The sequence below is a fragment of the Myripristis murdjan genome, chromosome 2, assembly GCF_902150065.1.
Source record: "Myripristis murdjan chromosome 2, fMyrMur1.1, whole genome shotgun sequence".
Classification (NCBI taxonomy): domain Eukaryota; kingdom Metazoa; phylum Chordata; class Actinopteri; order Holocentriformes; family Holocentridae; genus Myripristis; species Myripristis murdjan.
The window spans coordinates 1,559,466-1,584,635 of NC_043981.1; the positions used below are offsets into that span (position 1 = coordinate 1,559,466).

A 25,170-nucleotide genomic window follows, 5' to 3' on the forward strand; every position below is an offset into this window, starting at 1 on the left:
TCCATCTTTTTTCCCCTCCTTTCCAGTGCTATATTATCCACTCAACTCTGATTGCTATTACATGGGGATTTTATGCTGAGAGAGATGATATTGTGTCATTCAAAGCTATTCACTACCTTTTTACACAGACTCATTTGCTGTCAGGAGATTTCAAAGATGTTTATCTGGGTTGGTTACACTGGGAAATGGGTACTTCAACTGATTTTATATGGCTCACTTCATGTAAAAAGATACTTCAGTGAGAACTGAAATCCAAAATTCATTTAAGCTTGCAAGTACAGTCCCAGGTCTGCAAGTGCTTAATTCATCTTAAATGTAGCACCATGTAGACTGCAGTTCACATGTCTGGTACTTCTATCCTCCAGGAACATATAGTGATGCAGGTTTCTGAGGTGAGCTGGGCTGATCTCAAGGCTCTTTACGTGGCTGAATATTGAGTGCAGGAGGCTGATGACAACATCAGCAGGCTGTTAAAGGAGAGCTTATCCACCAGCAAACTACGCATGCAACCAAAAGTAGTAGTAGCTGGTAGGAGGGGCGGGAGCTGTTGTAGTGGCAAAACTGGGTCACCAGCCCTAGTGATGGCTAGGTCAAACCAGGGACAAGCCACACCTCCAGGCATGCACCCTGCAACTTGTCTAACATAAGGACGATGTATGGTGTTGTGTCTGTGGCCCAGACCAAACAACTGATTCATGTCTGGCCCAAAGGAGTCGGTGGTTAGACTGATTGGAGACAACAGAATTGGTATTTAAGCAGATGTAGCTTCATAATGTGTTGTAGCAGTTCTCACAAGACTAGGGCAAAAAGTGTGTACATCACTATATTAATTCTAGACTTTTATCTTCCCAGATGGTTGGACGGGAGGGAGTGATAAAGTGAAAGTCGGTCGAACGTGGTTTACCTCTATTTTCACTGACCGTTTATTTAACTAAGTAGTTTCCCTGGGTTTCAGATAGCCTTTCAAGACAGACCTATCACCATTTTCGGCAGCAAATCCGCCGAGCTTGTGCTTTTAGAAGGCCCATGTGACGGGAAAACTTTTTCCAGGTTTTCCTTTTTACCCAGCAGTCACAGCTCCATCTCGACTGACACAGCCAGACATTTTAACAAAGCTACGACTAGGAAACGTTCTAATAACTGGATACAATTATTGTAATAGTTCGACAGAGGGAAAATTCTGGAGGAGAAACGTTGTCGATTTGATAGGTGGTGTGGAGAAAGCAGTACCAACAACTGCTGGCAACTCAGACCGTTTTTTGCAGTAATTTAGAGTCTGGTGAAGTTAATTCTGTATTCCCAGCGCACCAATTAACCTTCCCAAGTCATATTTGATGATAGGAGTTGTGAAAACTGCGAGGAGTTCCGGAAGGCATGACCGAGTCCAGTCCGTGTTTTGTGCTTCTCTGTTTGAATATAGACTGAGCTCTTCTTCCTTTGTGTTTGAACGTCTGGCTCCGTCCAACGAGTCCCGGGAGGGAGTCTAGCTCGAGAGAAACCTTTTCAGCTCTCATTTCGTCTGTTCAGTCATGTCCGTCGGAGTGGAGTCGGGCTTTTCCAGTGACGAGGTGTTGACAAATGGGTTTCCAGTGCACCGGGCCTGTCGGGACGGAGATGTGGGAGCTTTGGTCCTACTGCTGCAGCACGTCTCAAACCAAGCTCATTTGACTGCCGAGGACTCCTGCTACGGCTGGACGCCTAAACACTGGGCTGCACACTACGGCCAGGTAGGGAAACACCACATACAACACGCAACAGCCTTCATTAACTGGAGTGGAAGCCGAGACATGCACTCAGAGACCAGACATGAGTCAAAAATCTGTCAGTTAAACGCTGCTTTGCTTATCAGCAGAGATATACAACTAGCACAATACAACATTACACGTTTTTTGGAATCATTAGGAGCCACTCTACAATTCGGCTAATATCAAAACACCAAGCAAGGTTTAATTCAGAGACATTTCGACCTTTACTACAGGTTAGCTAGTTATCTGTAGGAGCCCTGGCTACCAAAACACAGAGGTGGGAGGCAGCGTGCAGTGCGAACCGTTGTCAAAAACTTGAATAGAAACAATTGCCGCTAAGTAGTTTGCCTCTACGCCGATTTATCAAAGAGCCATAAAGTTTTAAATTGTGTTTTACAAGGTGTTCTTGTCGTCAAGTAATTTCTTTAAAGAGTTTTTACGTTGTGTTTTCTTACGGAAAACGGAAGATCCCAGTTCTAACACTAAGTTACGTTACACTGTTAAATGCAGCAATGACGTTACACACTGAGGTCATAGGATTGAGATGCTTTATGAATATTTTGGGCAACATGAAGATTTTCAATAGGAAGGTGGTTTTAACAGGAATTTTTCCATGTGTTCCATGTTCCAAAGGGGGCTGCGAAGCTCTTCATTGGCTCGAGCACAGCCAATAGCTGCTCGGGCGCCAAAATAACTCCAGCTGAACAGCAGGAAGTGATTTTGAACAGCAGCTATACTGCATCCCCACTCTAACCAGGGTTACAGTGTGTTGTGTGTTCACACTGTACAAGTATAAAAATGCAGAATACTGAAGAATGTCAGGGTGAACACTCAACTGACTCAGCATTTTGAGTGCAGTCACTGCATAGTTTTCCACAAGGAAGGGGAGGAGACACTACTCAGGGGCCAACAGTAAATGAGAAGTTCAGGAAAACTAAAATAAGGTGAGCTGTCTGTGAGAGGGAGAGACAGACTGAAACATCTGCTCCAGAGAGAAACCTTTTGGATAGTTACGCTAAAAGCTACAACTCTCCCAGCTCTGAATGAATGACCTCTCCCCCTTTTATAAAGAGAGGTTATGTATTGTAGTATAGTTGTCTCTGAGGGACATGAGAGATTACTGACTGGTGTCAAGGCCTATGAGACATCACCGTACTTGCAGGCTCTTGGAGCTTAAACCTGTTGGTCAGCAGCCATGTTTTTAAATCATAATTAGCCATGTAATAAGAAAGATTTTCCAATATTTTTTCAGTGGAACAGCGTGCCTTGGATGTTTTTTTTTAAGTTTCCATGGTCATATTCTCCTCAGGATGTTTATTTAATAAGGAGATGATGTTTTATTTGAATAAAGAGGATATACATTTTGGTCTGGCTCAGGATAAAATGAATAAGAGGCAATGTCCTCCGTTGCTGTCCTAGTTTTAAAAAAATAAAAATAAATAAAAATTGGCATGGAGGACTGCAGTGAAGCCACTCTGAAGGGGTTCAAAGTGCACACTGAAGTATGAACCTAACATGCACTTTTACAGAGTTGAATCACTTTGTAACAACTCAATTAACAACATGTATGGAACAACTTTGTCCAAGAATGTGACATTTTACAATATCAACGAGTTAGCTGCTGCACACAGTGGAGCTCATGCAAGAAATTAATGTTAACTCTTCACACTGTGGGCAGCACTGTTACTGTATATAAATTCACTGAGCCCAAATGTTCTATACACATGGTGCTTTGTTATTGTGATAGGATAATCCGTCCCTTTCATGCATGACACAGAGGATGTCAACATGTATATTTTTAAAAGGGACTGAAAAAAACCAAACATCTACAATATCTTATCTGCTCCAGTGTGTGTGTTTGTGAGACCAGGAGAATTGGAATTACCTCTGTTGAATTTAGGTTTGTGCCCCTGGAAGTCGACTAGTCAAGTCATCCGTCAAAAACCCCACAATTAATTGGATTAATTAACCAGACAATTGCAGAGGATGCAGTTTTCCTTTCCTATAATGGAACAAACTAATTGACTTACATTCATTCTCTGAAGCCGTTCACCAGTCTAAGCCATAACTGACTTATGCCTAACCCTAACATCAGCGTCACACTGGTTCCCTCTAGCTGTGTGTGATGTCTGCCTCGGAACTGCTGCAGTTCTCCTGCTTCTTTTTCACACAGACTGACAGACACATCTTTTTACACTGAGCATACTGTGAAGTAGGGCCCTAATGTGTACTTCTACAGAGTTGAATCACTTTGTAACAACTTGTATAACAACATGGCTGGAGGGGTCACTTGCATTTTTTTATTTTCTATTTTTTGATAATATTTTATGCATTTTCCTCCATTTGTTATAGTGTTCTGTTAATTTTATAGTAATTTTTATGATTTAATTGATTGATTAATTGATGATTTAATAATTTTTTGGCATATTTATAGTTTCCTTTTTTTCATCATCTTGTTGTTTGCCTGTGTTTTGTGCTCACAGCTGGAGTGTGTGGTGCGCCTGGTGCAGATGGGCTGTGAGGTGAACACCACGACCAGCCGCTTCAACCAGACAGCAACACACATCGCAGCATTTGGTGGACATCCACAATGTGTGGTGTGGCTACTGCAAGCCGGAGCTGATGTCAACAGACAGGTTGGTCTCCTGACACCATCCAGCAGCATGGCACAAAGCTATTGAATTAGTTTTAAAGTCAAGAGTCGAGCACAGGTCATGTCTCAGACACTGGGTCTACAGAGATCAGGGTATCTGCAGGTCCTTAACATCTGGAAAAACTCTACAACTTTGTAAATTTAAATTAAAAAGTAACTTATCACCAAACCAAAACCTGTTTAAAGCCTGACATCTAATGGTGAAAAAGCAAGCTGCTGGAATCTGTTACTGATCTGATCTTTGTCAGGTGATGTCATCTTCTATTGAGTACAACAGCTGGTGACATCATCTGACGCCAGAGATCAGCCAGTTTGTGCGACACACTTTTTATCAGGGGGTGTCAGTCATTACGCAGATTTGGGTTTGGTATTTCATTAAACAGTATCACACAAGAGGCAGTGCTGTTACATTGTATATGAGAACCCTCTGCCATAGGGCTGGCAACACTGTTCACAGTCACCTGGGGATGATCACATGGATAGATGGATTATACCATATTTCACCAATTAATCGCCCGGCCGCAAATAGCCGCCGGGTTCTTATAAACGCCTGGGGTCTGCACCCATTTTGCATATTAAACGCCCACCCGAATAACCGCCGGGGCGATTATTTGCATCATAATGAGGTAACCCAAAATAAGGCTATTCACCTTATTTTTGCAGAAGTAAACAGTTAACCGCACAATAACTGTGCGGCACTTCCGTTTTCTGTCAAAATAAGAGCGCTAGCTAACGTTAGAAAAAAAGGGTGTCCTGTAATCTTAAATTGCCCGACTGTAAATATGTTGGACAATAACTGTCATCACAATAATGGTCTGGTGCAGGTCTGTGTAAAAATAAATAAAGGCCTGCAGCGAATAGCTGCCTGGTTCTATTAAACGCCCGGGGTCCAAGTTGATTTTATATATTAAACGCCCGGGCGATTAATTGGTGAAATACGGTAATTGATTTAATCCGTGTGTGGAAACTGCTCAGTCTCAGAAGCAAAGAGTAACAAGATACAAGAAAAATAGAGAAAGATTTATATAAACATACACAATGTACAATTCCGATATTAAATTCTGATATTCTCACATATTAAAGGATCATACCAGTGATTTTGCATGTTTAGCTAAATGTTTACAAAATGTATATACTTAAAGTTTTTGCTAATGTTTTCCTAAAGCAAGCAGTCATATTTTATAAGTGTTACTCAACAACTGTAGCCTATATCATTTATTTGTATGGAGTGTATTCATCGTGTTGAGCTACTGGATGCCTGAATTTCCTCCAAGATCATTAAAGTATCTATCTATCTCTCCATCTTTTAACCAGCCATTGGTTTCCATTCATTCCACTAGGCTATGAAAATGAACTTCAAGAGACTTCAAACTTTGTTCACACCAGTATTCCGTCACTGTAATAAAGTCGTCCACATTAGTTTTCCTAAAAACAGCAGCACTGTTGTGTTTTGATGACTTGAGGGGGATTGGGGTGGAGAGAAACTGTCTTTCCACCAGGGAAAATAGTCCCAGGGGAAATGTTTGCTTTATGCAGCTGATTATCACTTATGTGGTTTATGAATGGCAGTGATATTGTTAGTTGCAGAAGCAGAACATTATAAGGTGGCTGTTTTAACCCAAAATTCAAATTTGAAATTGGAGGGATTTTGATTGCATGTTGTGAAATCTTTAGACACCCACATGATTTGCAAAATGGGTTGTTGCAATATAAAATGTGTGTAGATTTGATGTAAATGTGCCAGATATTCAAAATCACTGGTATGCTTCATTTTTCAAAGTCTTAATTTTGCTTTATGAAACAGATGTCCCATTCTCTGTGTCAGGTATTCACCTTCTTTACTACATGTCAGTAGACATGCAGGCTGGCTTGATCCATTAATAGGATCTGTTTAACTTTGTGTTACTGTGCGACAGCCTGCCACTGGATAGGATCTGAACAACGTCCAAACCTTCATCACACCACAGTGACATATTAGCACACATGCTAAGGACCATGGGAGCAGAGTTGTGTAACGCTAATGGCCCGTCATAGTTTAGATAGTTACTTTCAATTTAATGGTTGTCTCCCCATGACCCATTGGAAATGCATGTAGAGGGAGCTGGCTAGGATAATCAGATTAGGAGGTCACCATTATGCAACACCCTGTTAAATCCTGTCGCTAGCTTTTGGTGTCATATTTGGTGTTGAAATATTTTTGGAGAAGCACAGTAGATTAAGCTTGGTCCATTACTAACCCATTAATAGTAATATTTGGGTGGGTAGACCCAGGTTTAGGATTCCCTAAGTCTGATTATGGGGGTGTATGAGTGCTTTGGGAAGGACTGTCTCCAAAGAAAATTTCACTGCAGCACCATCCAAAATACACAAGTCATTCCTACAGCATGACTCATAATTTCCCTGTAGCGTAGTATTTGGGCACTGATTAATTTCGAGGAAAAAAGATTCAGTTAAAGAATAATTTCACTGCCTTGCAAAAAATAGATTAATAGTGTCCATTAATTGAAAGTCATAATTGATAACCTATTTCAGAGGTTTTTCATTTTCTGGAACCTCAAGTTAACTCTCATTAAGCCCTGACCCCCCACGTGGAGTGATTTTTCCCTCAAGGCTCTATAAAAAGATATTCTGTGAAAAAAAAAATCTGAATCTTAAAATCATCACTCACTGCATCAGAGCATTTTCTTTAGAAATATCTATCAGACACAACCGTTTTCAGCCATTTCCTTTTTATATTTCTGTTTATCTTGGTTTATTGACACATGAAGGAGTTCTAGGAGACATCCTTGTATGGGTCTTTGGCTTCCTGCTTGTCTTGTACATACACACGGGTGATAACTTAAATGGAAAAAAAACAACAACATAAAGTGTCACAGTAAGGTGTGGCAAGGTGGGGAGATTCACCATTCTTCCAAAAGATCTTCCCTCACTTGAAGTTTAGATGATGGTAGGTGTTCACCAGGGTTGAGATGTGGTGAGTGTGAAGGCCACAGGATATGATTGACATCATTTTCATTCTCATCAAAGCATTCAGTGAGTCCTCATGCCCTGTGGGTGGGGGGTGTTGTCATCCTGGAAGAGACATGGAGGACGGAAGTGCAACTCTGTGCATTAACTTTGAATGCATTTAGGGGCAATTATGGCCTAGAAAATTGTCTTTACCAAACACATCCTAACCTCATATTAGTTAGGATTATAGAGTCCTCCATATTCACGTTTTCCTTAGTTCTGGCACCATCTGTGGGGTATTTTTTTGGTAATTTTCACAAGCGTTTAAATATAAGAATTCTGATGTCAATGCAGGATCATGGATATTGAAAGATTGATTTTAATAATTACAAATGCAGTTTTCTTGTAATATTTTCACAGTTTTTGCTAATTTTCAAGTAATTTTTGGCAGATTTTCTGGTAATTTTCTTGTAAATTTGTTTGCTAATTTTGTTTTTACTAATGTCCCAGCAATTTTGTTCGCTAATTTGGAGTTTCCAGTGAATTTTCATACAGAATTAAGATAAAACAGTCAGGTCATAGTCCCCATGGAAAAAAACAGTTACAGTGACAGTTAAAAGAAAGTGAAATGTAAACAATATAATCACTACTAGAACATTCTCAAAATAAATGTGGAAATATAGCCTAGCAGGTACTGTACTGATGACCAGTTTTATCAGTGATCTGATAGCCCTCCCCTATACACACACACACACACACACACTCACTCCCCACTCAGTCCCCCCAAAAGTCTGAGTGAGGATTTGGCCCTTGATTAGGCCTAATCCCTGTCTGAGAAGTGTATTTAACCTAAGCTGTTGGCCTTCTTGTAATACCTGTCCATGTTTTGGATTGTCTTTTTTGTTTTCAGGACTATGTAGGTGAGACTCCAATCCACAAGGCAGCCCGCTCAGGTAGCTTGAACTGCATCCAAGTCCTGTTGCTAGGGGGTGCTAAGCCACAGTAAGTATCCTGCCCCCTGATGTGTGAACAATAACACAGCAGCCCTGCCATGCTTAGTTTGAATACCACAGCAGCAATTCTACTGTCCCAGCTGCACTCTTCTTCCACTCATTCAGGTCACCCCTTTGAGCTCATTTTGAAAACGGTCCTAGCTGACATCACGTCTGTAGGTGGGGACCCTCAGGGGTTCTGGATGGTCCTCCAGGAGGTCTACAACAAAATGAAGAATAGCTTAATTTCACTGTAATTTTAAATGCGTGTGCACGGCATCTAAATACAGCTTCAGGTGGCAGAAATCAAATCTAATGTGACACTGGTCCAGCATCACAAATCTGACCTTTAAATATGTAATTGTAATAATTATAAAGCTTGTTCTATTGCTCATTTTAAAACATGTTTTTAAATTAAAGCCAATATCTAGAACTTGTGTTGTAATATTTTATTTTATTTTTTAATTTCTGACATTTTTTTTTACTTTGGTAGTTTTTTACTTGTTTGTTTTTTGCTATATTTTTTGCAAATGTTATTTTTTTCTTAACAGCGAATCACCTTAAATGGAGGTCTGGGGCTTAATGAAAATCAACTTGGGGGTCCAGAACATGTAAAAGTTTGAACCCCCCTGATCTAGTTTCTAGTGATGCTGCTTTACAAATCCGTGCAGCTGCCCTTTTTTTAAGCAGCTCATGTTTGGAGAGAGTCTATAGTGGTCAGCTAAAACAAAATTTGAAAAGACATGAAGGTGGGAAAAAAACTGTATAGAGTGTATATTACAAAGGCATTTACTGTTATTTCCTCAAAACGTCAGCGGTTAGGCTTGGGATTGTCCAGTATTACTGAATCAGCCACAAAGAGATTTTACTGGTATTTTGCGTGAGGAAATCTCAAACTCGTGCTTAAACATTTCAGAACAGTATCATTGCTGCTGTGGTGGTTCTCATTTTTTAAACTGTTTCTGTGTTTTTTGCCCTGTCTTTATGATATCTCATTGTACTGCAGTTATAATGATCAACTGTTTGGCAGGGAATGGGCCAACTGCAGATTTCTTCACTTGCCAACTGGAGTCTTTATTTCTCCAATAGCTTCCATAATTTGTTAGCATCCTTGTTAATAATGTGTTAATTTTACCAATACATTTGTTTCAACAAACAATCTCCATACCAGGCCCTTCATTTATCACCATGACATACAAATATGTACATAAACCAGAGGTATAGCCCTTTCTAAGGAATGAGTGGGATTTATGCCTGTGTTTGAGAAGTGCATAAATGTAAGCACACCTCTGACCATGCTGACACTGAGCACCAAGTGGCTGAAAAAGAAAGGCCATCAAGTGCATGTTAGACCATTTATAACCGATTTGAACAGGCAATATCCTCTTGACAATTTAAGGGGAGAGTTCACCCATTTAAAAATATATATTTCACTCCCCTCCTAGTTGGTATGTAGGACAAAAGTCCCATGTTTTCCTCATTTTCTTCACTCACAGAGCTCTGTTTACCCAAGAGTGATAGCTCTGTGTTGTTCTTTTGCAGTTTGAAAAATTTCATCCATTTTTAAAAATGTGATATTATCTCACTTCCCCCCCTAGCTGTTATGTAGGACAGTAGTGGTGCTATTTTCCTCTCATTATTACTGAGTGCTGGATGCAGTTGTTAAATAAACACAGATTGAGTTCAGTGTTGTGTAGCAGACTTTTTACAGCCTGAAATGGCATAAAAATGTTGACTCTCTGGCTGGTTGGTGCCTGAAAGGTACATGAAATATGTGTGATAGAGGGGAGCAGAGGAAAAGAAGAGGCTAGCCACAACATTACTTGCTAGCTATCTTTTAGTACTCTGTAGAAAGTTATTTTTGTCTTTCAATTTATGTACATGTGTACAATGAAGAAAAAAAATGATTGCAAACTCGAGCCATCTTCCATCTCTGTGGTGGCTGGTGCTCCTGACGCAGAGTGATGCAGCAAGTCCAAAAGTTACCGGATCTTTCTGGATGTTGATAACAGGTCCTAGTCCTAAACAGTGATTGGTGTACTTGGTAATTGTATATTCACTTTAGTTTTGGAAAGCCACACTTGCAAAGAAAACCCTCTTTGAGTGGATTAAGGTTGTAATTTTTCAGAATGTTAGCTGGGGGGAAGTCCACCTCATTGGCAGGAGGCTATCAGTTAGCATTTAGAGCATCCAGCCAGTATCCAGCACTCAGTAACAATCAGAGGAAGAGAGCACCACTACTATCCTACGTAAGAGCTGGTTGGAAGTGAAATAACATCAAAATTTTCAAAATGGGTTAACTATCCTTTTAAGCATAATGACTTAAAATGACTAATTGATAATCATTTTACATTTTAGTATGGATATTGAAAATTGAACTGAGTGGAATTGAAAACTGGACATGGGGCATTCTGCCTTAAGCATGGAGTGCACTCTGAGCTCCATGATCCATCATTAGCATGTGATTCTGATCCATGGTCAGCACAGGGACATCTTGCAGCATTAAAGGGAAGGTTTTTACCATATATGGTCAATTGGTGGTTAATTTTTATGTACACACATTAAAAAATATTAAAATTATTAATTTTCTTGTATGTAAGAAAATTATAAGCTCTTGCTGTAAGAGAGTTTCAAACCTTTTCTAGCCAATGTCAATAAGTGGGGGCCCAGGATTTTGAATGAAGAAATAGCATTTGGACCTTGTTCCCTCCCAGACCTGTTGAATTAAAAAGGATTTTTATATCAGACATATTCGAAAGGCTTTTTGTTTTAAAAAAAAAAAAAGTGTGTATGCTATCAGGCCTTTGTATTTTAGTTAGAATTATTTGTTTGCATGTTGTATTTTCTTTAATAGCTTTACAGGTAAAGTTCTCTCCTGTATGATGTAGCTCTGAGGAGTTAGTAATAATGCTAAGGCACAGAAGCTCATGTATGTCTGCTATTGCCAATTTGCCAAAAGCAATATTTGGGAATTTGGGAGACACAACTAAAGTTGTTTTAATTTTTAATTCAACATATAGCAGACAACTGAGACAAAAAACAAACAAACAAACAAACTTTGTTTCCCTTTTCTTTTTTCAGCATAATAATAGAAAATGGACATCTCACAAATATTTTTAATTTTATTGTCCTAATATGTCTTTGTCGTATCAACGGATAATTGCAGTTTTTTTTAACCTGGGCCATGACAAGATCCTTTTTTCATCATGACAGTTTGATTGTGTTTGAAGTTTTGTTGCTTACTTGTGTAGGATTTTTGAGTCCTCCTGTTTGCTGGGACAGCTGCTCTCAGATCCCTATAGCCATGGCTAATAGTGATCCTCAAGAGCTGAAACCTTGATTGTCCTCTAAGGAAAAAATAAAATTTATTTATTTATTTATTTATTTAGATTTCTCCTATGTTGTGGCATTTTGAGGTGTGAAGTGTCCTGAATGCAGTCATTTATGAGCAGGTGTGACTCAGGATATTTAGGAGCGCCATGGAGGAACATTTCCTGAAGTTATGAGTATTTCCTGAATCTGACTCAGAAGAAGTACAACAAAGTTACACAGATTTTAAAAATCCAAAAATGTTCTTGCATGAGGCTCAGTGTGTTGACAAGACATATTTGATTCATTTTGATGGTGCAACTGATTGATTACTGTTGGCATGTATTGGAGAGCAACTGTCTTGGCAAACTGGAGGAACAAAAACTTCTACACTGCGGTAGGTGCTGCAATTGTGAACACAATCACTTGCTATGACAATAAAAACTTTGAAAATAAGGCCCATGTTGAAACCAGCACCAGTTATCTTTACAGTGCTAGTTGGGGTTCGTATGCATAGAGTGGTATTTGCTACTGCACACTTTGGGTTTGACCTATTACATATGTACCCACGTACATGAATGTACAACCATCAAGTTTTTTTTATTACTTTTAAGTCAATGCACAAAAAGCACTTCAGTCATAGGAAACTAAAACCTACAATAATCGCCATGAATTAGGAAATAAAATAACTACTATACCTATTTAAGCATCTTTGAAATGAACTGAATGATGTCTGACATGTTGAAGACTGTTGTTTAATATGCCTCAGCTTGTCTTGTTATTTATTGTCAGTGGGTTGGCTTTACTGGTACTATTATGCTCACATTTTTTTTTATTTATAATGATCAACTTGTGCCGTTGTTCCAGGTTATTTGGTGGCCCTGTTAACAGCTGACAGCTATCTGAAAGTGGTGATGGTTACTTGTGGGAACAACAGATGTGTTCTTTTTTTTTTCTTTCTGATTTTATAATAGACAACACTGGATGTAACCTATGTTCTTTTGTCATGAGGTCATTTACTGACATCAACAGCAAAGCACAATAAGATTAGTATTTATTGATAGTCAGAGATGGGTATAGGGTTATATATGGTATACACATTACATTTTGCTTGGTTGTTGCCTCAAGTAGCCATCAGCTCATTCAGACTTTGGTGACCAGCTAATATGACCATCAGTTCATCTGTAACACGGGTATACTGCTGGGAACAGGTCAGAGTGGTGGCCAGAAGTCCACTGCATCCCACTTGAGCACACATACTGTATAGCCTTCATGTATGGCTGGGCCACTCATTTTATAATCAGATGATCAACTGTCATCTGCAAAAGGTGTTTGTCAAAATTATGAATTTATCCACTAATAAAAGGGAACATTCCCTCTGTGAGCTAGGCAGTGCAACATCTTTGACTGGCAGGAAACCCAAGATCAACATCTGAACGGTTGGTGACCTCTGATTCTCTTGCTGTGTGACACTGACAAGATGGAACCTCTTAGAAAGCTAAAGGTTACATTGCAGATTTAGACCCATTTTTGATTTTGATCCAAATGAAAAAGAAGAACCAGCAAATTCAGAAGAGCCAGTCTGCTGAATTCCCTATAAAAAAAAAAAAAAGGTACCACCAAAACAGTTGAGGACAACAAATCTCAGAAATCACATCAGCAAACCATGATATTGAGCTGGAAAAATATTTTGAAGGATGCACAACAATACACATTTGTTTGGGATTCATTATTCACATTCCTAACTAGCTCACTTGTTTGCTAACTGGTGGAACTCATTTGTTTGGGTGGGACTACATGTGACCTGCCTAAACTGTCCTTCTCCAGTCATTAGGCCAGAGTCACTTATTGAGGATGAGAAACTCTCTTCAGTATTTCTGCAGTGATAATTAGGGGCAAATACATGAATAGTCAGCTTTCTCCTGGAAAAACAGCCATTCACAGCAAGCCTATCCCGCTTCTGTGGCTATACGTCTTTAACATTGGATCATATAGTGGTTTACACTCATTTATATCAAAAAGAATGAAGTTTCCTGACAAAAAAATCTTTGAATATATAACAGCCTCTTACAATCATTTACAAGAATCTGCAGCATTAAAATAAACTACTTTTGATTTACCATAGCGAGCCTATCTTACATTGGAGGATTACCCAGAATTCTACTGGCACAGCTATCGGTAAACATACTGCCTAATGTCAGTAGATTTTGCATTGCAGCCATTTTTGTGGGAATGTAACACACTCTAAACACTCACATGCAGTGGCTTCACATAATGTGCATAAAGAAACATACAACACAAAGAGGAGCAGTTGTGTAGTGATATAGAAAGCAGAAAAAAAGAAAGCAGTTTCTCAGCTATAATGAATCTTGAAATTGCATTGGACATCTTTCAGAACATTTTTCAGCTTTGAACTTGAAGGATTTATTACACTTGTATGCAGGAGCAAATACCACTACATGGGTATGAACCTCAACTATCGCTTTAAAGAGTTGCTGCTCTCCAGCTGAGATAAATTTTGTGTCAAATGATAATATGCAGAGAGAAAATGACACAATGTTGGTATCTTTTAATAATGAGCTATTAAGCTTTTTTGAGGAAATTTTTGCTGCAATTGATTTCACATAGTTTATAAATAAGGGGACACAATTTAAAACATGTAATATAAATTTACACACTAAAAATTTTAATTTGACATGACCTCAGTTGTTGCTTTTGAAAAACCCTTGAAGTTTACTGATAAGAGGAATTTTGATTTCTCCTGAATGTGAATTAAATGAATCAGAATCTGTTATTAAAGAGATACAAAAGCCTGGAGTAAGCTAGAAACAGGTTGTTCATTTGCTAACAAAGTACTGAAAGTGGAGAAAATAAGAAGCACCCCCCAAAAAGGCGAATATCAAGTATGTCTTAAGAGAGAGGCCCATCCTTCTCCCTTGAGGATTATGAGGGCAAATTTACTCCTCCTTGAAGAAAAGTAAGAGATTTACATTTCTTACATTTCTAGATCTTCTGCACTGAGAAGGTGGTTGAAACCTCAGACAAATCATAATGATTACACAGTTCCTATCAAGTGTTGACTGTGCACCTTTTTGCTGTACTGCCCCAGGAGGCCAGACAAGAATATTGACTATCCCTAACGTAGTCCGTCCAATAGTTTAAGGTATGTTTGGTTATATATATTCAGTTATGGATGTAGAAAACTTCTGCCTCATGTACTTACAGTTCAATGGCCAGAGCAAACAGGCAAAAACAAGTAACAGCTGAGATATATTTTCGACTCAAGACAAAATGGGGAAATCTTGTGTTTTGTTTGAAGGTGTTGGGTAACGGTAAAGAGTGGAGAAAGTGTTGGATTTTTAAATTTTCATCTGAGAAGAGCAAACCTGCTCCTTCAGCTTGCTCCTTCAACAACCTCAAACTAGTAGTTAACCTGCCTGGTGCGAGAGGACACTGTTGTGCTGATTTTGGCTTATCAAAGACACTAACAAAGCAGTACAGAAACAGAAACATAAAATAATCAATCACAAATGACCTTTTCTAGACCATCTTGTGTTACATCTTTGAACATTACAATTAATTCATTACAACCATAGAAATAATGAAATTTACCTATCTTCCAAAATTTCACAATTCATTGAGCCGCCAGTTTTCTACCTGGAAGTGGCCGTCGTTAATGCCACGTCATGGCCATTTGGTTTACATCTTATTCAGCAGCAGCATTTACTGCCACTGTATTGTGGCTTACTATCTTGAGTTGAGATTGTTTATTTGTTCTGAGGCTAGACAGAATTCATTTTCAAATTGGGGGCATTGAAGGCAGAGCCAAGCCAAACACTTGTTAAAAACAGCTTTACTACAGTCCAAGTTGAAAAGCTCCTATAGAGCTCCGGTCCCGGGAACTGGTAGATGATGGAACGGCTGCATTTCCAGTAACCAAAAGCATCATCTTTCAGTCTCGAGGGACTGGAAGAAGACTGCACGGAGGTGAATGAATGAACTGCAGACAGGCTGTTCAGTGGGCTGCAGCGATCAGGACAACAGATAGATGGCAGTGTTGCCTCTGCGCAATTCTCAACCTCATGGAATTTTGTGCTGATGCATGCACATACAGACATATGTTAGGGAACAGTGTTCTGATTCTGTGATTCAAGCTGCAGTGGCATTCTGGCTTCAACTAGGCTCATATAGTCTTGTTTATAGTATGCCATTTCTGTCTTCTGATAGAAATAAGGCTTATATATTCATCTTGCATCTCAGTTGCTGCCTCCCTGCTTCCAGTATTAATTTACAGAATAGTAATACGTATTTTTTCAACTCTCCATGCTTCAATTCTAGATATCCTCTTAGTGCAACAAAATCACAATCAGACTTGCATCTCACTTCAGGAGAAACCAAAAGAATTGTTGATTTGCCCATGGGTCAAAACACTACATCAAAATGAAAAGACAATAACTAAGTGCTGTTTTCCCACATCATGAGCTTTTTGGCCTTAGCAAATGTTAGGAATGACAGGTTCCCAGGGACAGTCAGTAAAGAGGGTCCACTGATAGAGAAGACAGTTTTTTCTGTGCTGTTTTCAACTTTACTTTTTTTTCATTGGACCTAACCTGTCTTGAATGTTTCAAGTCTTTATTTACATTTGGTTTTAAGATGATATACGTTTTGTTTAAAGAAAGAACAATCATAAGAACTGCAAAATTGTGCTGGCACAGAAAGACAAATCCCCTACACGTTTTGATGTTTTGCAGCTATTGAATTTGAACATGACTTGATTTTCTCAAGTAATCCCAGAAAGGGGGAGCAATCCAAATAGACACTGCAGAATCTGCCACAAGTGCTTCAGCGAACATCTTACAGTTGTGGCAATGAGTGTTCTCACTATCGCTTCCTACAGTTTCTACACACTGGCAAACTGGCGAGGTATTTTCCTGCAGTGATTGGTTTTAATGCTAGGAGAACAGTCATGATAGTCAAGTCTAGACCTGCATGCTTTGCTTATAAGTAAAATGTGCTAGCTAACTAACAATATTGCTGGATTTACCTCAGAACTTAGAAATAGTAAGCTCAGTCTCAGTTGAAAGATTATTCTGCCTTAGTTGGAAGGAGTAGAGATCAGATAGTTGAAATGTCTTTTTCTGGACTAAGCAAAGCATATCAGGTATATGAATAAAATGAAATGCTTCCTTCAACAGGTTCTGTCCCAAATGGCAGTACTGGACTGACAGCCTCAATGGTTTCTTAGGCAGGGTTTCTACACAGGTTTGGAAATATATGGAAAATATTATGTACCTACGTGTATATATAGATGCACCCATACATTTTCTGTGGTTTAAGACCCCTGTCATCTTACATACTATACTACATATTTGTGGTGAAAAATAATCATCCATTGAGTGACAGGGTGCAGTTAATACGATCAAGACAACTACACACATGAATTATACTGAACATCAACCAAAAACTTCACATCAGAATAAAACAAACAAAGGTCTGGAGAAAGATTTGAATCTGTGTAGGAACCCTGCTAGTAAAAGCTTGTCATTTTTGATGGTCAAACCCTCAACACCAGACAAGACACCTTGTTATGATTGTTATTGAGTGAATTATGTTTGTTAAAATAGTTAAAAAAAAAAAAAAATGTGTAATCTTGGGAGTTTCCTTTTTAGATAGTTAGACGGAAAATAGTATAATGTACACTAAACTGTGTGCCCAGTTGTATATAACCTGATTTTGATCACTTAAACAAAGTCCCCCCAGCATCCACAGGCCTGTCCTTATGGCTCATTTCAGTGTTGTGTGTCATATTTAAGACTGACATCAGCTTCCAGATTAATTTAATTAGTTTATTTTCTACAAATAGTCAGGTACTTATTTTGCATAAGCAGATTTTAGTTCAATCCATCACCAAGATTTGGGGCCGTATTTGCACTGCTGGCCTGCATTTAAGTAAAATCAGTGTAGTTGTTGGCCCCTTCCCATTTTGTCTGGCATTGAGAAAGACTTTCAGATGACTAGCCATGATTTATGTGTCAGTGTCTCACTTCAATCAATTCAGAGCCTGTTAGGAAACATTTAATTTTATACATGGGGTACAGAGGGGTTAGGTTTATGTACCTGATTTATAAATTAGATTCATGATGAAGTGACTCTGTTCTTTAAGCTTTATTTTATCATGAAAATCATTTTATTGTTCAATGTATGGTGTTTGTGGAAAAGCTATTAAAGATGGTCAGATCTATTTGCTTTAACTATAATGTCTAATCCATAAATGACAAATCATCTACATTGTGGCCATACAGAAGTTACTAAATGTATTAATATACTGTATTCTTGGCAATTTTATAGTGTTTGATAAACAAAAAAACTTAAACAGGTTCAAGTTTTCTTCTCACATCTCTTAAAAATGTTTTTGTAGATGTAGTCATGCTGAATGAAACCAATTGATCCATTTGATTTCAGCCTAAATTATCTACCAGCCAAATGAACAAGCCACCTATTTTGGAATATTAATTAAAAAACCAAAAGTTATAACTACTATTTTTACTGTGGTCACCTAACTGAGTGGCATCTACACATTTCCTGTGTAATCAGTGTATGGCCTCAATGTATGCATTCTGTTGTCTTCTTTTGGAAATGAGACATAATTTTACCCTTTTATTGAGACTAACAAGATTTTCAGCCAAATTTTAAAGCATTGCAATGGGAGATTGTCAAGCACCAAGAATATTTTACAGGGAAAAAACTGCACATCATCAGCATAGTCTGTTAAAACTACCTGTGGAAAATTGCCCAAGAAATGAAGGGGATATCAGACTACCAAGCTGTATTTCAGCAGTTTGACTGTTTTATAGTGGTTCAACATTATGAGGAATCATATGTGACATCATCTACTTTGGTTTGTATATTCTGCTACTCTTCCTCCACATACATCATGTATATGTTGAAAAACATACTAGTTAGACTTTTCACATTCACCACTGACATGTTCTTCCAGAAACTACTGAAAATTTTTATGTTCATTTATTACAGGCTATGTTGAATGCTTGATTCTGTTTGGCCAATTAAATAATACACTACACCAAACCAACATTTTCTTAATAGATTAGTCTAGAGTCTAGATTATTTTTTCAATTAGTCTAAGGACTATTTTATTGATTAATCTCACAATTATTGTTTATTACTGATTAATATAACAATTGACCAAAACTAAATTTAATATACCTTTCCTATTAATATTTCAACACAAAAATGTTTTATCTTTCAAATATTAGAAATAACATTTTAAAAAATGTTATTTGTTTGTTTATTTAATTATCTCAAAGGAGGCAGTTCACTCAATCAGTTCACCACTGACTAGTGGAAAAACGTAGTGGCAGTGGAGGTGGAGTTGACCAGTTGGCTCAAACTTTATTCTTGGTAGTACTTTTACACTAAATATTACTAAAGATTAAGTGCAATGTCAAATTCTGTGAATGATGAATACTTTCACCAAACTGAAACTTTCGTGACCTACAGAGGGCATTTACGCTCATATTTCATACCTAGGGCTGGGAATCACTGGGATACGATACAATAACAATATGATGCTATGACACTATTAGGAGATTAACTCTTGATAATAATGGTATCAGGATTCAAGTCATTCTGAGGTATGCCATGTATCCTAAGATAATCAGCTATGACACATCATGATTTATGTAACAGATGGAGAAAAAAATACCTTGGAAAAGTCAAAATATTTTTTCAGTAATTGGGCATCAGTCATGTTTTGCAGTGTTTTAATCCGCACAGCGGCCTCAGTATGAACAGTATGACCGTACAGTTCCACTTCAGATACCTAAGGCACAGAACAAATACCCCTCATAGGAACTCAAAATTGCTGTCGGTGCAAAAAAAAAAAAAAAAAAGATAAAAAAAATAGTTTAAAACTCAAATATCCATTCTTGCCACAAGTGTATCAATAATGTCTCACAAAATGAAGTATTGCAATATTTTCCATTATCTATTTATTGTTGCAGCCCTATTCACACCAATGGATGGGCACTGACTTATCTCCCATTGCAATATTAAACTTGAGAAATGAGGGCAGCTTTTGGTTCTTATTGTCATGTGTCAGGGTTATAGTTGATCAGTGTGAACTTGTCTGAAGACAGTATTTTGGCACAGATGTTTAACAATTAGGCAGTGATAGAGATGAGGTTTTGTGCTTTCTCTCATAGGATGCAATGTGTCTGACACCTCCTGTCTTGTCATTTAGCCTCAAGAACGCTAGTGGGCAGACTGCAGCAGATCTGGCCCACGCTCAGGGCTTCCAGGAGTGTTTCCAACTCCTCTCCAACACCCAAAACCACCACCTTCAACTCAATGGATTGCATGCCAACGGTGCGCTGAATGGAAACAGCGCCCCCTGTGGCCAGGGCCTCCTCAGTGGCGTGGCCAACAGGAAGAGGCTGCTTGATGATGTGGAGAGCGCTCACACAAAGAAAGCCAGAACTGATAGTGAGCATTTCATTCATTCGTTTTACCTTTGCAAATTTCTTTGGTTATTTAATTGATTGATTATTTGTCATGTGAATTATCTATTGATAATTGATAATTGAGTAGACTATGGACTGTTTATTTATGAACTTGCTTTCCTTTCTAATTCAGGTGTGTTTCTTTGTAATTGATGGTGACTGTTGGTTGTTGTAGGTGTAGATGTAGCACTGTGGCTGCAGAACGGTGGTGGAGAGGAACTGGAGAGCATGAATGTGGAGTCTGCACATGACCTCAACTCAGGTGGGACTGGGACTCGAACCTGCGGGCCAGTGATGCCGGGGTCAGAGCAGGACTCTGGGCTAGAGAGCATCCTCCCTTCGGCTTCTACACACATCTCATGTCACTACACTAACTCTCATGCTCATCTGTAGTGCCCTTTGTATCGTGCTGCATCTGTTTTCAAGTAAGATCAGAGTTAATGCAATTTGCTACTGGACCGTTTGGTTCAGCGCTGTTACAAATCAGTTTAACTTCGCAACTTTCAGTGTCAATTTTGACACTTAATGTTGTTAATCTCTAATCAATTTGTTGGGGAATGGGGTTAAAACAAATATAAGAGCTCTTTATTGGCAAAAAGCCAATGGAAAAGAAACAATCTGGACTAAAGAGTCAGTGAAGTTGGGTGAATTTTTGCTAAAATTTCAGGTCATGCTAATTTGTAATTAGAAAAAAAACAACAAAAATGACCTGAAATTTGGAAAAGAAATTGGTAAGAAATATTACAAGAAAATAATTAGTCAGTTTGTTAAAAAATTACCAGGAAATGATCAGACAATTACTGAGAAATTTTTGTAAAATTATCCAAAAAAGATAGTTTAAAAAATACATATAAATTATGTTTGCTATGTAATAACCATAACTATATTTAAGGCAAGATTTTACAAAATTTAAACATATATTACAAGAAACAATATCATAAAATCACCAAGCTGTCAGAAGTTGCAGAGGTTCATGTACATTCTGTTTTCTCACTACTGAACTTCAACCATGTCTTGTTTTGAAAATGGCAGATGACGACACCATGTCTGGCCGGCATATTGTCCCCACGGACACCACCACCAACGGTTATCACCACGTGCTGCCTCGGGCCGACCCAGGCAACACTGATCCACGGAAAAGCCTGTCTGAAAAGTGGGCACCGTCCACAGAGAACATTCTGTCCTCCCAGACAGCCAATCAGGAAGCGGCAGAAGGGCCCGGTCAGCGGCGTTCGGCTGACATGTGTGGTTCGTTGCATCTGACCGGGAGTCCCAGCAGCTGCATCTCCCATCGGCCGGCCTGGGGCCTGCTGGCAGCCGACTGCGGGGACTCTCTACATTATGGACACTACCACGGCTTTGGAGACACTGCAGAGGACCTGACTGACACCAGCAGCCGCCTCGAACACAGCAGGAGCGTCGGGGTCGAGCAGAGGTACAACGAGGCCGTGGTCAGTGCTGTCCAGCTCTACCACGGCTCCTAAAAAGAGAAGGCTCGTACTGACACCCAGCCTGTTTTCAGAGGTGGCACAAACATTGTTGGATATGTTTTGATTACTTGGAATATCTGTTTTAAAGGACCATACCAGTGATTATTCTTTAATGTTGTGTTGATGTTGAATGCCCATTGGCTAGAATTTCTCCACATTTTACACAGCAATAAACCATTTTGCAAATTGTGTGGGGGTTAGAGTGTGGATATCCAAGCCCCTTGGGACCCGACAGGTTGGGCCGGGTTTGGACTAAAATTTACAAATGATTCAGATCACTTTGTTCATTTTATGCTGCTAATGGATGGGTTCAACGCTCACTCATACTCATGTTCCAGTGTGTTGCAGTGCCGTGTGTATGGAAAGCCAAACAGGAAATAAAACCAGTGGCTGGAAAAAGGAAGGAAAAGTGATGTTGGAGTTCTAAAATACAACTGCTTGCTTTGGGAAAAGACTAGTTAATACATTTTGTAGATATTATGCTAAACATGCAAAATCACTGGTATGGTCCTTTAATGTCACATTATATTTTCCTCAGCCTCAAATTTTGGCAGGTTGAGAGAAGTAAAGATGATCAATTGTGTCACGTCACAAGCAGCAACTCTGTTTTCTTTTCCAGTTCATTGCCTTTGTTTTCACGTGTGCTGACATCTCGCGGTCATGAGACTGTCAGCACCTGTATGACCTACATCCTCTGAGACCCACATCTACCTTTGTTGTGATTTCACAATCTTGTTACTTTACCTATGGCTCTTTATACTCTTTTAATCTTCATGAGCCCTCACTGGTTTAGAGTACAAATAAACAACAATATGAATCCTCCACGAGTATACACAAAAGTGTATGGAACCATGTCCATAGAATGTTTGACTCAGTTTTGCCAAGTTCAGCTTCACTGTCAGCAGGGACCAAGCAGACATGGGGGTGGTGGTCTATTTTTGGTTAAATGCTTGTTAAAGGCATTAGTTGCTTTTGAAACCCTTTTAACCCCTTGAAACCTGAGCAAATTTATGAGTTCTTTCATAAACATGGGGAGAAAGGTGATGTGGGAACACCTCCCCACCCCACCCCCAGAAAAAGAAAAAATAAGTTTTTTGAAAAACTTGACATAAAACCTTTCAGAATTTAAAGCAAGCCCACAGGCTTCTGGGTGAATATATACACAAAAACATATGTAAATTTACAAAAAAAGTCTTACCGCTAAAAATTCCATTCCTCTCACTTTTGAAATGATGGCTATGCCCCTGATTGTTAATATTATGCCACCGTATGTCTGGCTGGGAGCTTGGCTGGGTTTGCACTATTCATGGCTGTCAGGTTGGATATCTGATGGCAGACGAGATCAATCCATCCCAGAGAAGTAGTACAATCATTTTATAACAGTAAACCAGCAGAGTGGTGTTCCAGAAAGCAGGTTTAACAAACGTTAACAAAGCCCTGAAGTCAGCTTTGGTTAAAGTCTGGGTCAGCGGTTCCACAACAGCTGATTGCAGTGAGTTGGGTGAACCCAACTAAGGTGCATTCATGGTGAACTTAATAAGCCAGCATCAATTGAGTGCAGATAAAAGGATTAAGGTTTTAATCCATTCTTGCGTGGAATACAAGTATATCCTAAGAAAAAAGTAACACGGCAACAGCTATGAAGGTGGAGGGGGAAGACTTGCAATGCAGTGCAGAGGATGAACCCAACTTGTGTTGATGACCATGTGTCAGACACTGTCTCAACTCTGCTTTTTCTCCAGAAAGAGACATAGACAGAGCCAAGAAAACGGGGGATAGTGAGGAATAATACTGTAAGTAGAGTATTTTAATAACAGCTGATGTTAATCAAAGTAGTCAGCAAATCTAAAATTATTTTCTCCTTGGAAACACATAAGAGAGAAACTAGAGTTGTGACTCTATTGCCAAGCAAGAAAGCCAAGCATTCTAACAGTTGTGAATAATAATGACATCAGTGTAGACAGATTGCCCAAAAAGTGCCACTGTATCCCAAGTAAAATGCTGCAGACTCATCAGGTTTTCTGATCCAAACCTCCAGGTTAATTCAAGTGAAGCTGCTAGTGAGCAGGTTAGCTTCAGGCCGGAAGTTCCCATGAGTTCTCACGTCTTGGAACCAAAAATCCCAGGTTTCCTTTAACTCTGGGTTAACAAACTCTGTTTAATCAGTAAACGTGCTTTATGGAACATCACCCCCTCCCCCCTGCCCCCAGGTCTGCCTGCTAGTGGCCGTCCATCGCCAGCCTGTGCCCTAAGCCACACGCCTTAAACTCGTCACAGAGGAGAAGCTCACTTGCACTGAAATGGGAGAGAAAGAACAATACAAGGTGTGCTGGCCTGTATTTACCAAAGGGAATAAATTGTTTTTTGCTTTATTTTTTGGGGTGTGTGTTTGCTTGTTTTTTTTTGTTTTTTTGTTTTTTTTTTACCTGTTATTTATGTTGTACTGCAGAAGAATGCAATTGTATTAAGCTCATTTTAGTTTGTATGGTGCATATTGTAGGCTTTTTTGGAACGTAAAAGTGAACTATATCAAAGATCTGTAAAGACATAATGCCGATCTTCTGTTAACACTATATGGAAATATGGACTTTGCCAGTGTTTATTTCAACATGGCACTATTAGTTCTGAGAAGACTTTTTATACCAACCTTTTCTGACTTGTTTTCCACACAAAATGGTAAAATGACAAAAATGATAAAAATGCAAAATACTATGTCATTAGAAATTGTATAAAATGACCATTGCAATCTTTTGACAGTTTTGTGTTATGACAATAAAAATAAATTTTGATCATTCATTTGGATTCAGTGACGGAATCTTGTTTTTGGTCTTAAGGGTGGAATGATATTAAGTTGTAAATGTTTTACCAGCCCTTTTAAAGCAAAATGCAGTTTGACACATTTTTTTCCTCCTGTCTATTATTCTGTGGGATTTGGGGTTTTGTTTTTTTTTTTTTCTTTTGAACTTTTGTTCAAAAATTCAAAATCAAGAACCCCATGGTTATTTTCAGAGTTCTCTGATTCATTATCTTATGAAAACAAAACTGTTCACTCAGCCAACATTAAACAATTTCCTCTAGTGACACGGTGACATCAGAGGACGTGTCCAGCAGCTGTCCTAACATGAGAAACTACCCAAAGATACTCTGATTTGCTGTGAACCTAAGGCCCATCCCGGTTTTACCCAGTTCAATTTCTGTGGCCAACACTGAATCACATAAGGCAGAAAACTGGTGCTGACACTTAGAAGCATGTTGCACCTCTGAACACAGCCAGTCTGTGATGGGACAGCAGCTGTCAGTGGAACAGTACCTGTGAATCAGTGTCAGAGCTGTGAAGCTTCAATGGCCTCACCATTCAATTCAGTTATAACTCACCTGTCAAAGTTGACTGTACGATGCATCTCAATATGCTCAATTTTCCATATTCCTCAACATGGCTATGTTTTCATTAATTCATATGAGCTGTACCTGAACTGGACCTAAATGCCCAAATTCAGAAAGTTTCATTGAGTT

The 25,170-nt window shown here is 38.9% G+C and overlaps 1 protein-coding gene across 1 annotated transcript; it reads left to right on the forward strand.

The window, feature by feature from the left end:
- The first annotated feature begins 758 nt into the window (after window positions 1-758).
- Window positions 759-24,459, forward strand: ankrd10a (ankyrin repeat domain 10a). The gene is made up of 6 exons (XM_030069112.1): window positions 759-1,727; window positions 4,229-4,381; window positions 8,258-8,349; window positions 19,909-20,150; window positions 20,343-20,429; window positions 21,200-24,459. Exons 1-6 carry the CDS (start codon window positions 1,530-1,532, stop codon window positions 21,649-21,651), a joined length of 1,224 nt encoding a protein of 407 aa, XP_029924972.1. The 5' UTR covers window positions 759-1,529; the 3' UTR covers window positions 21,652-24,459.
- The last annotated feature ends 711 nt before the right edge of the window (window positions 24,460-25,170 follow it).

Bases quoted from the DNA above. Each gene is read 5' to 3' on its own strand.
- ankrd10a (XM_030069112.1), top strand. From the start codon at position 1,530: ATGTCCGTCGGAGTGGAGTCGGGCTTTTCCAGTGACGAGGTGTTGACA. The intron at 1,728-4,228 runs GTAGGGAAACAC...TTGTGCTCACAG, and splicing joins GGGCTGCACACTACGGCCAG to CTGGAGTGTGTGGTGCGCCT. The intron at 20,430-21,199 runs GTGGGACTGGGA...TGAAAATGGCAG, and splicing joins TGCACATGACCTCAACTCAG to ATGACGACACCATGTCTGGC.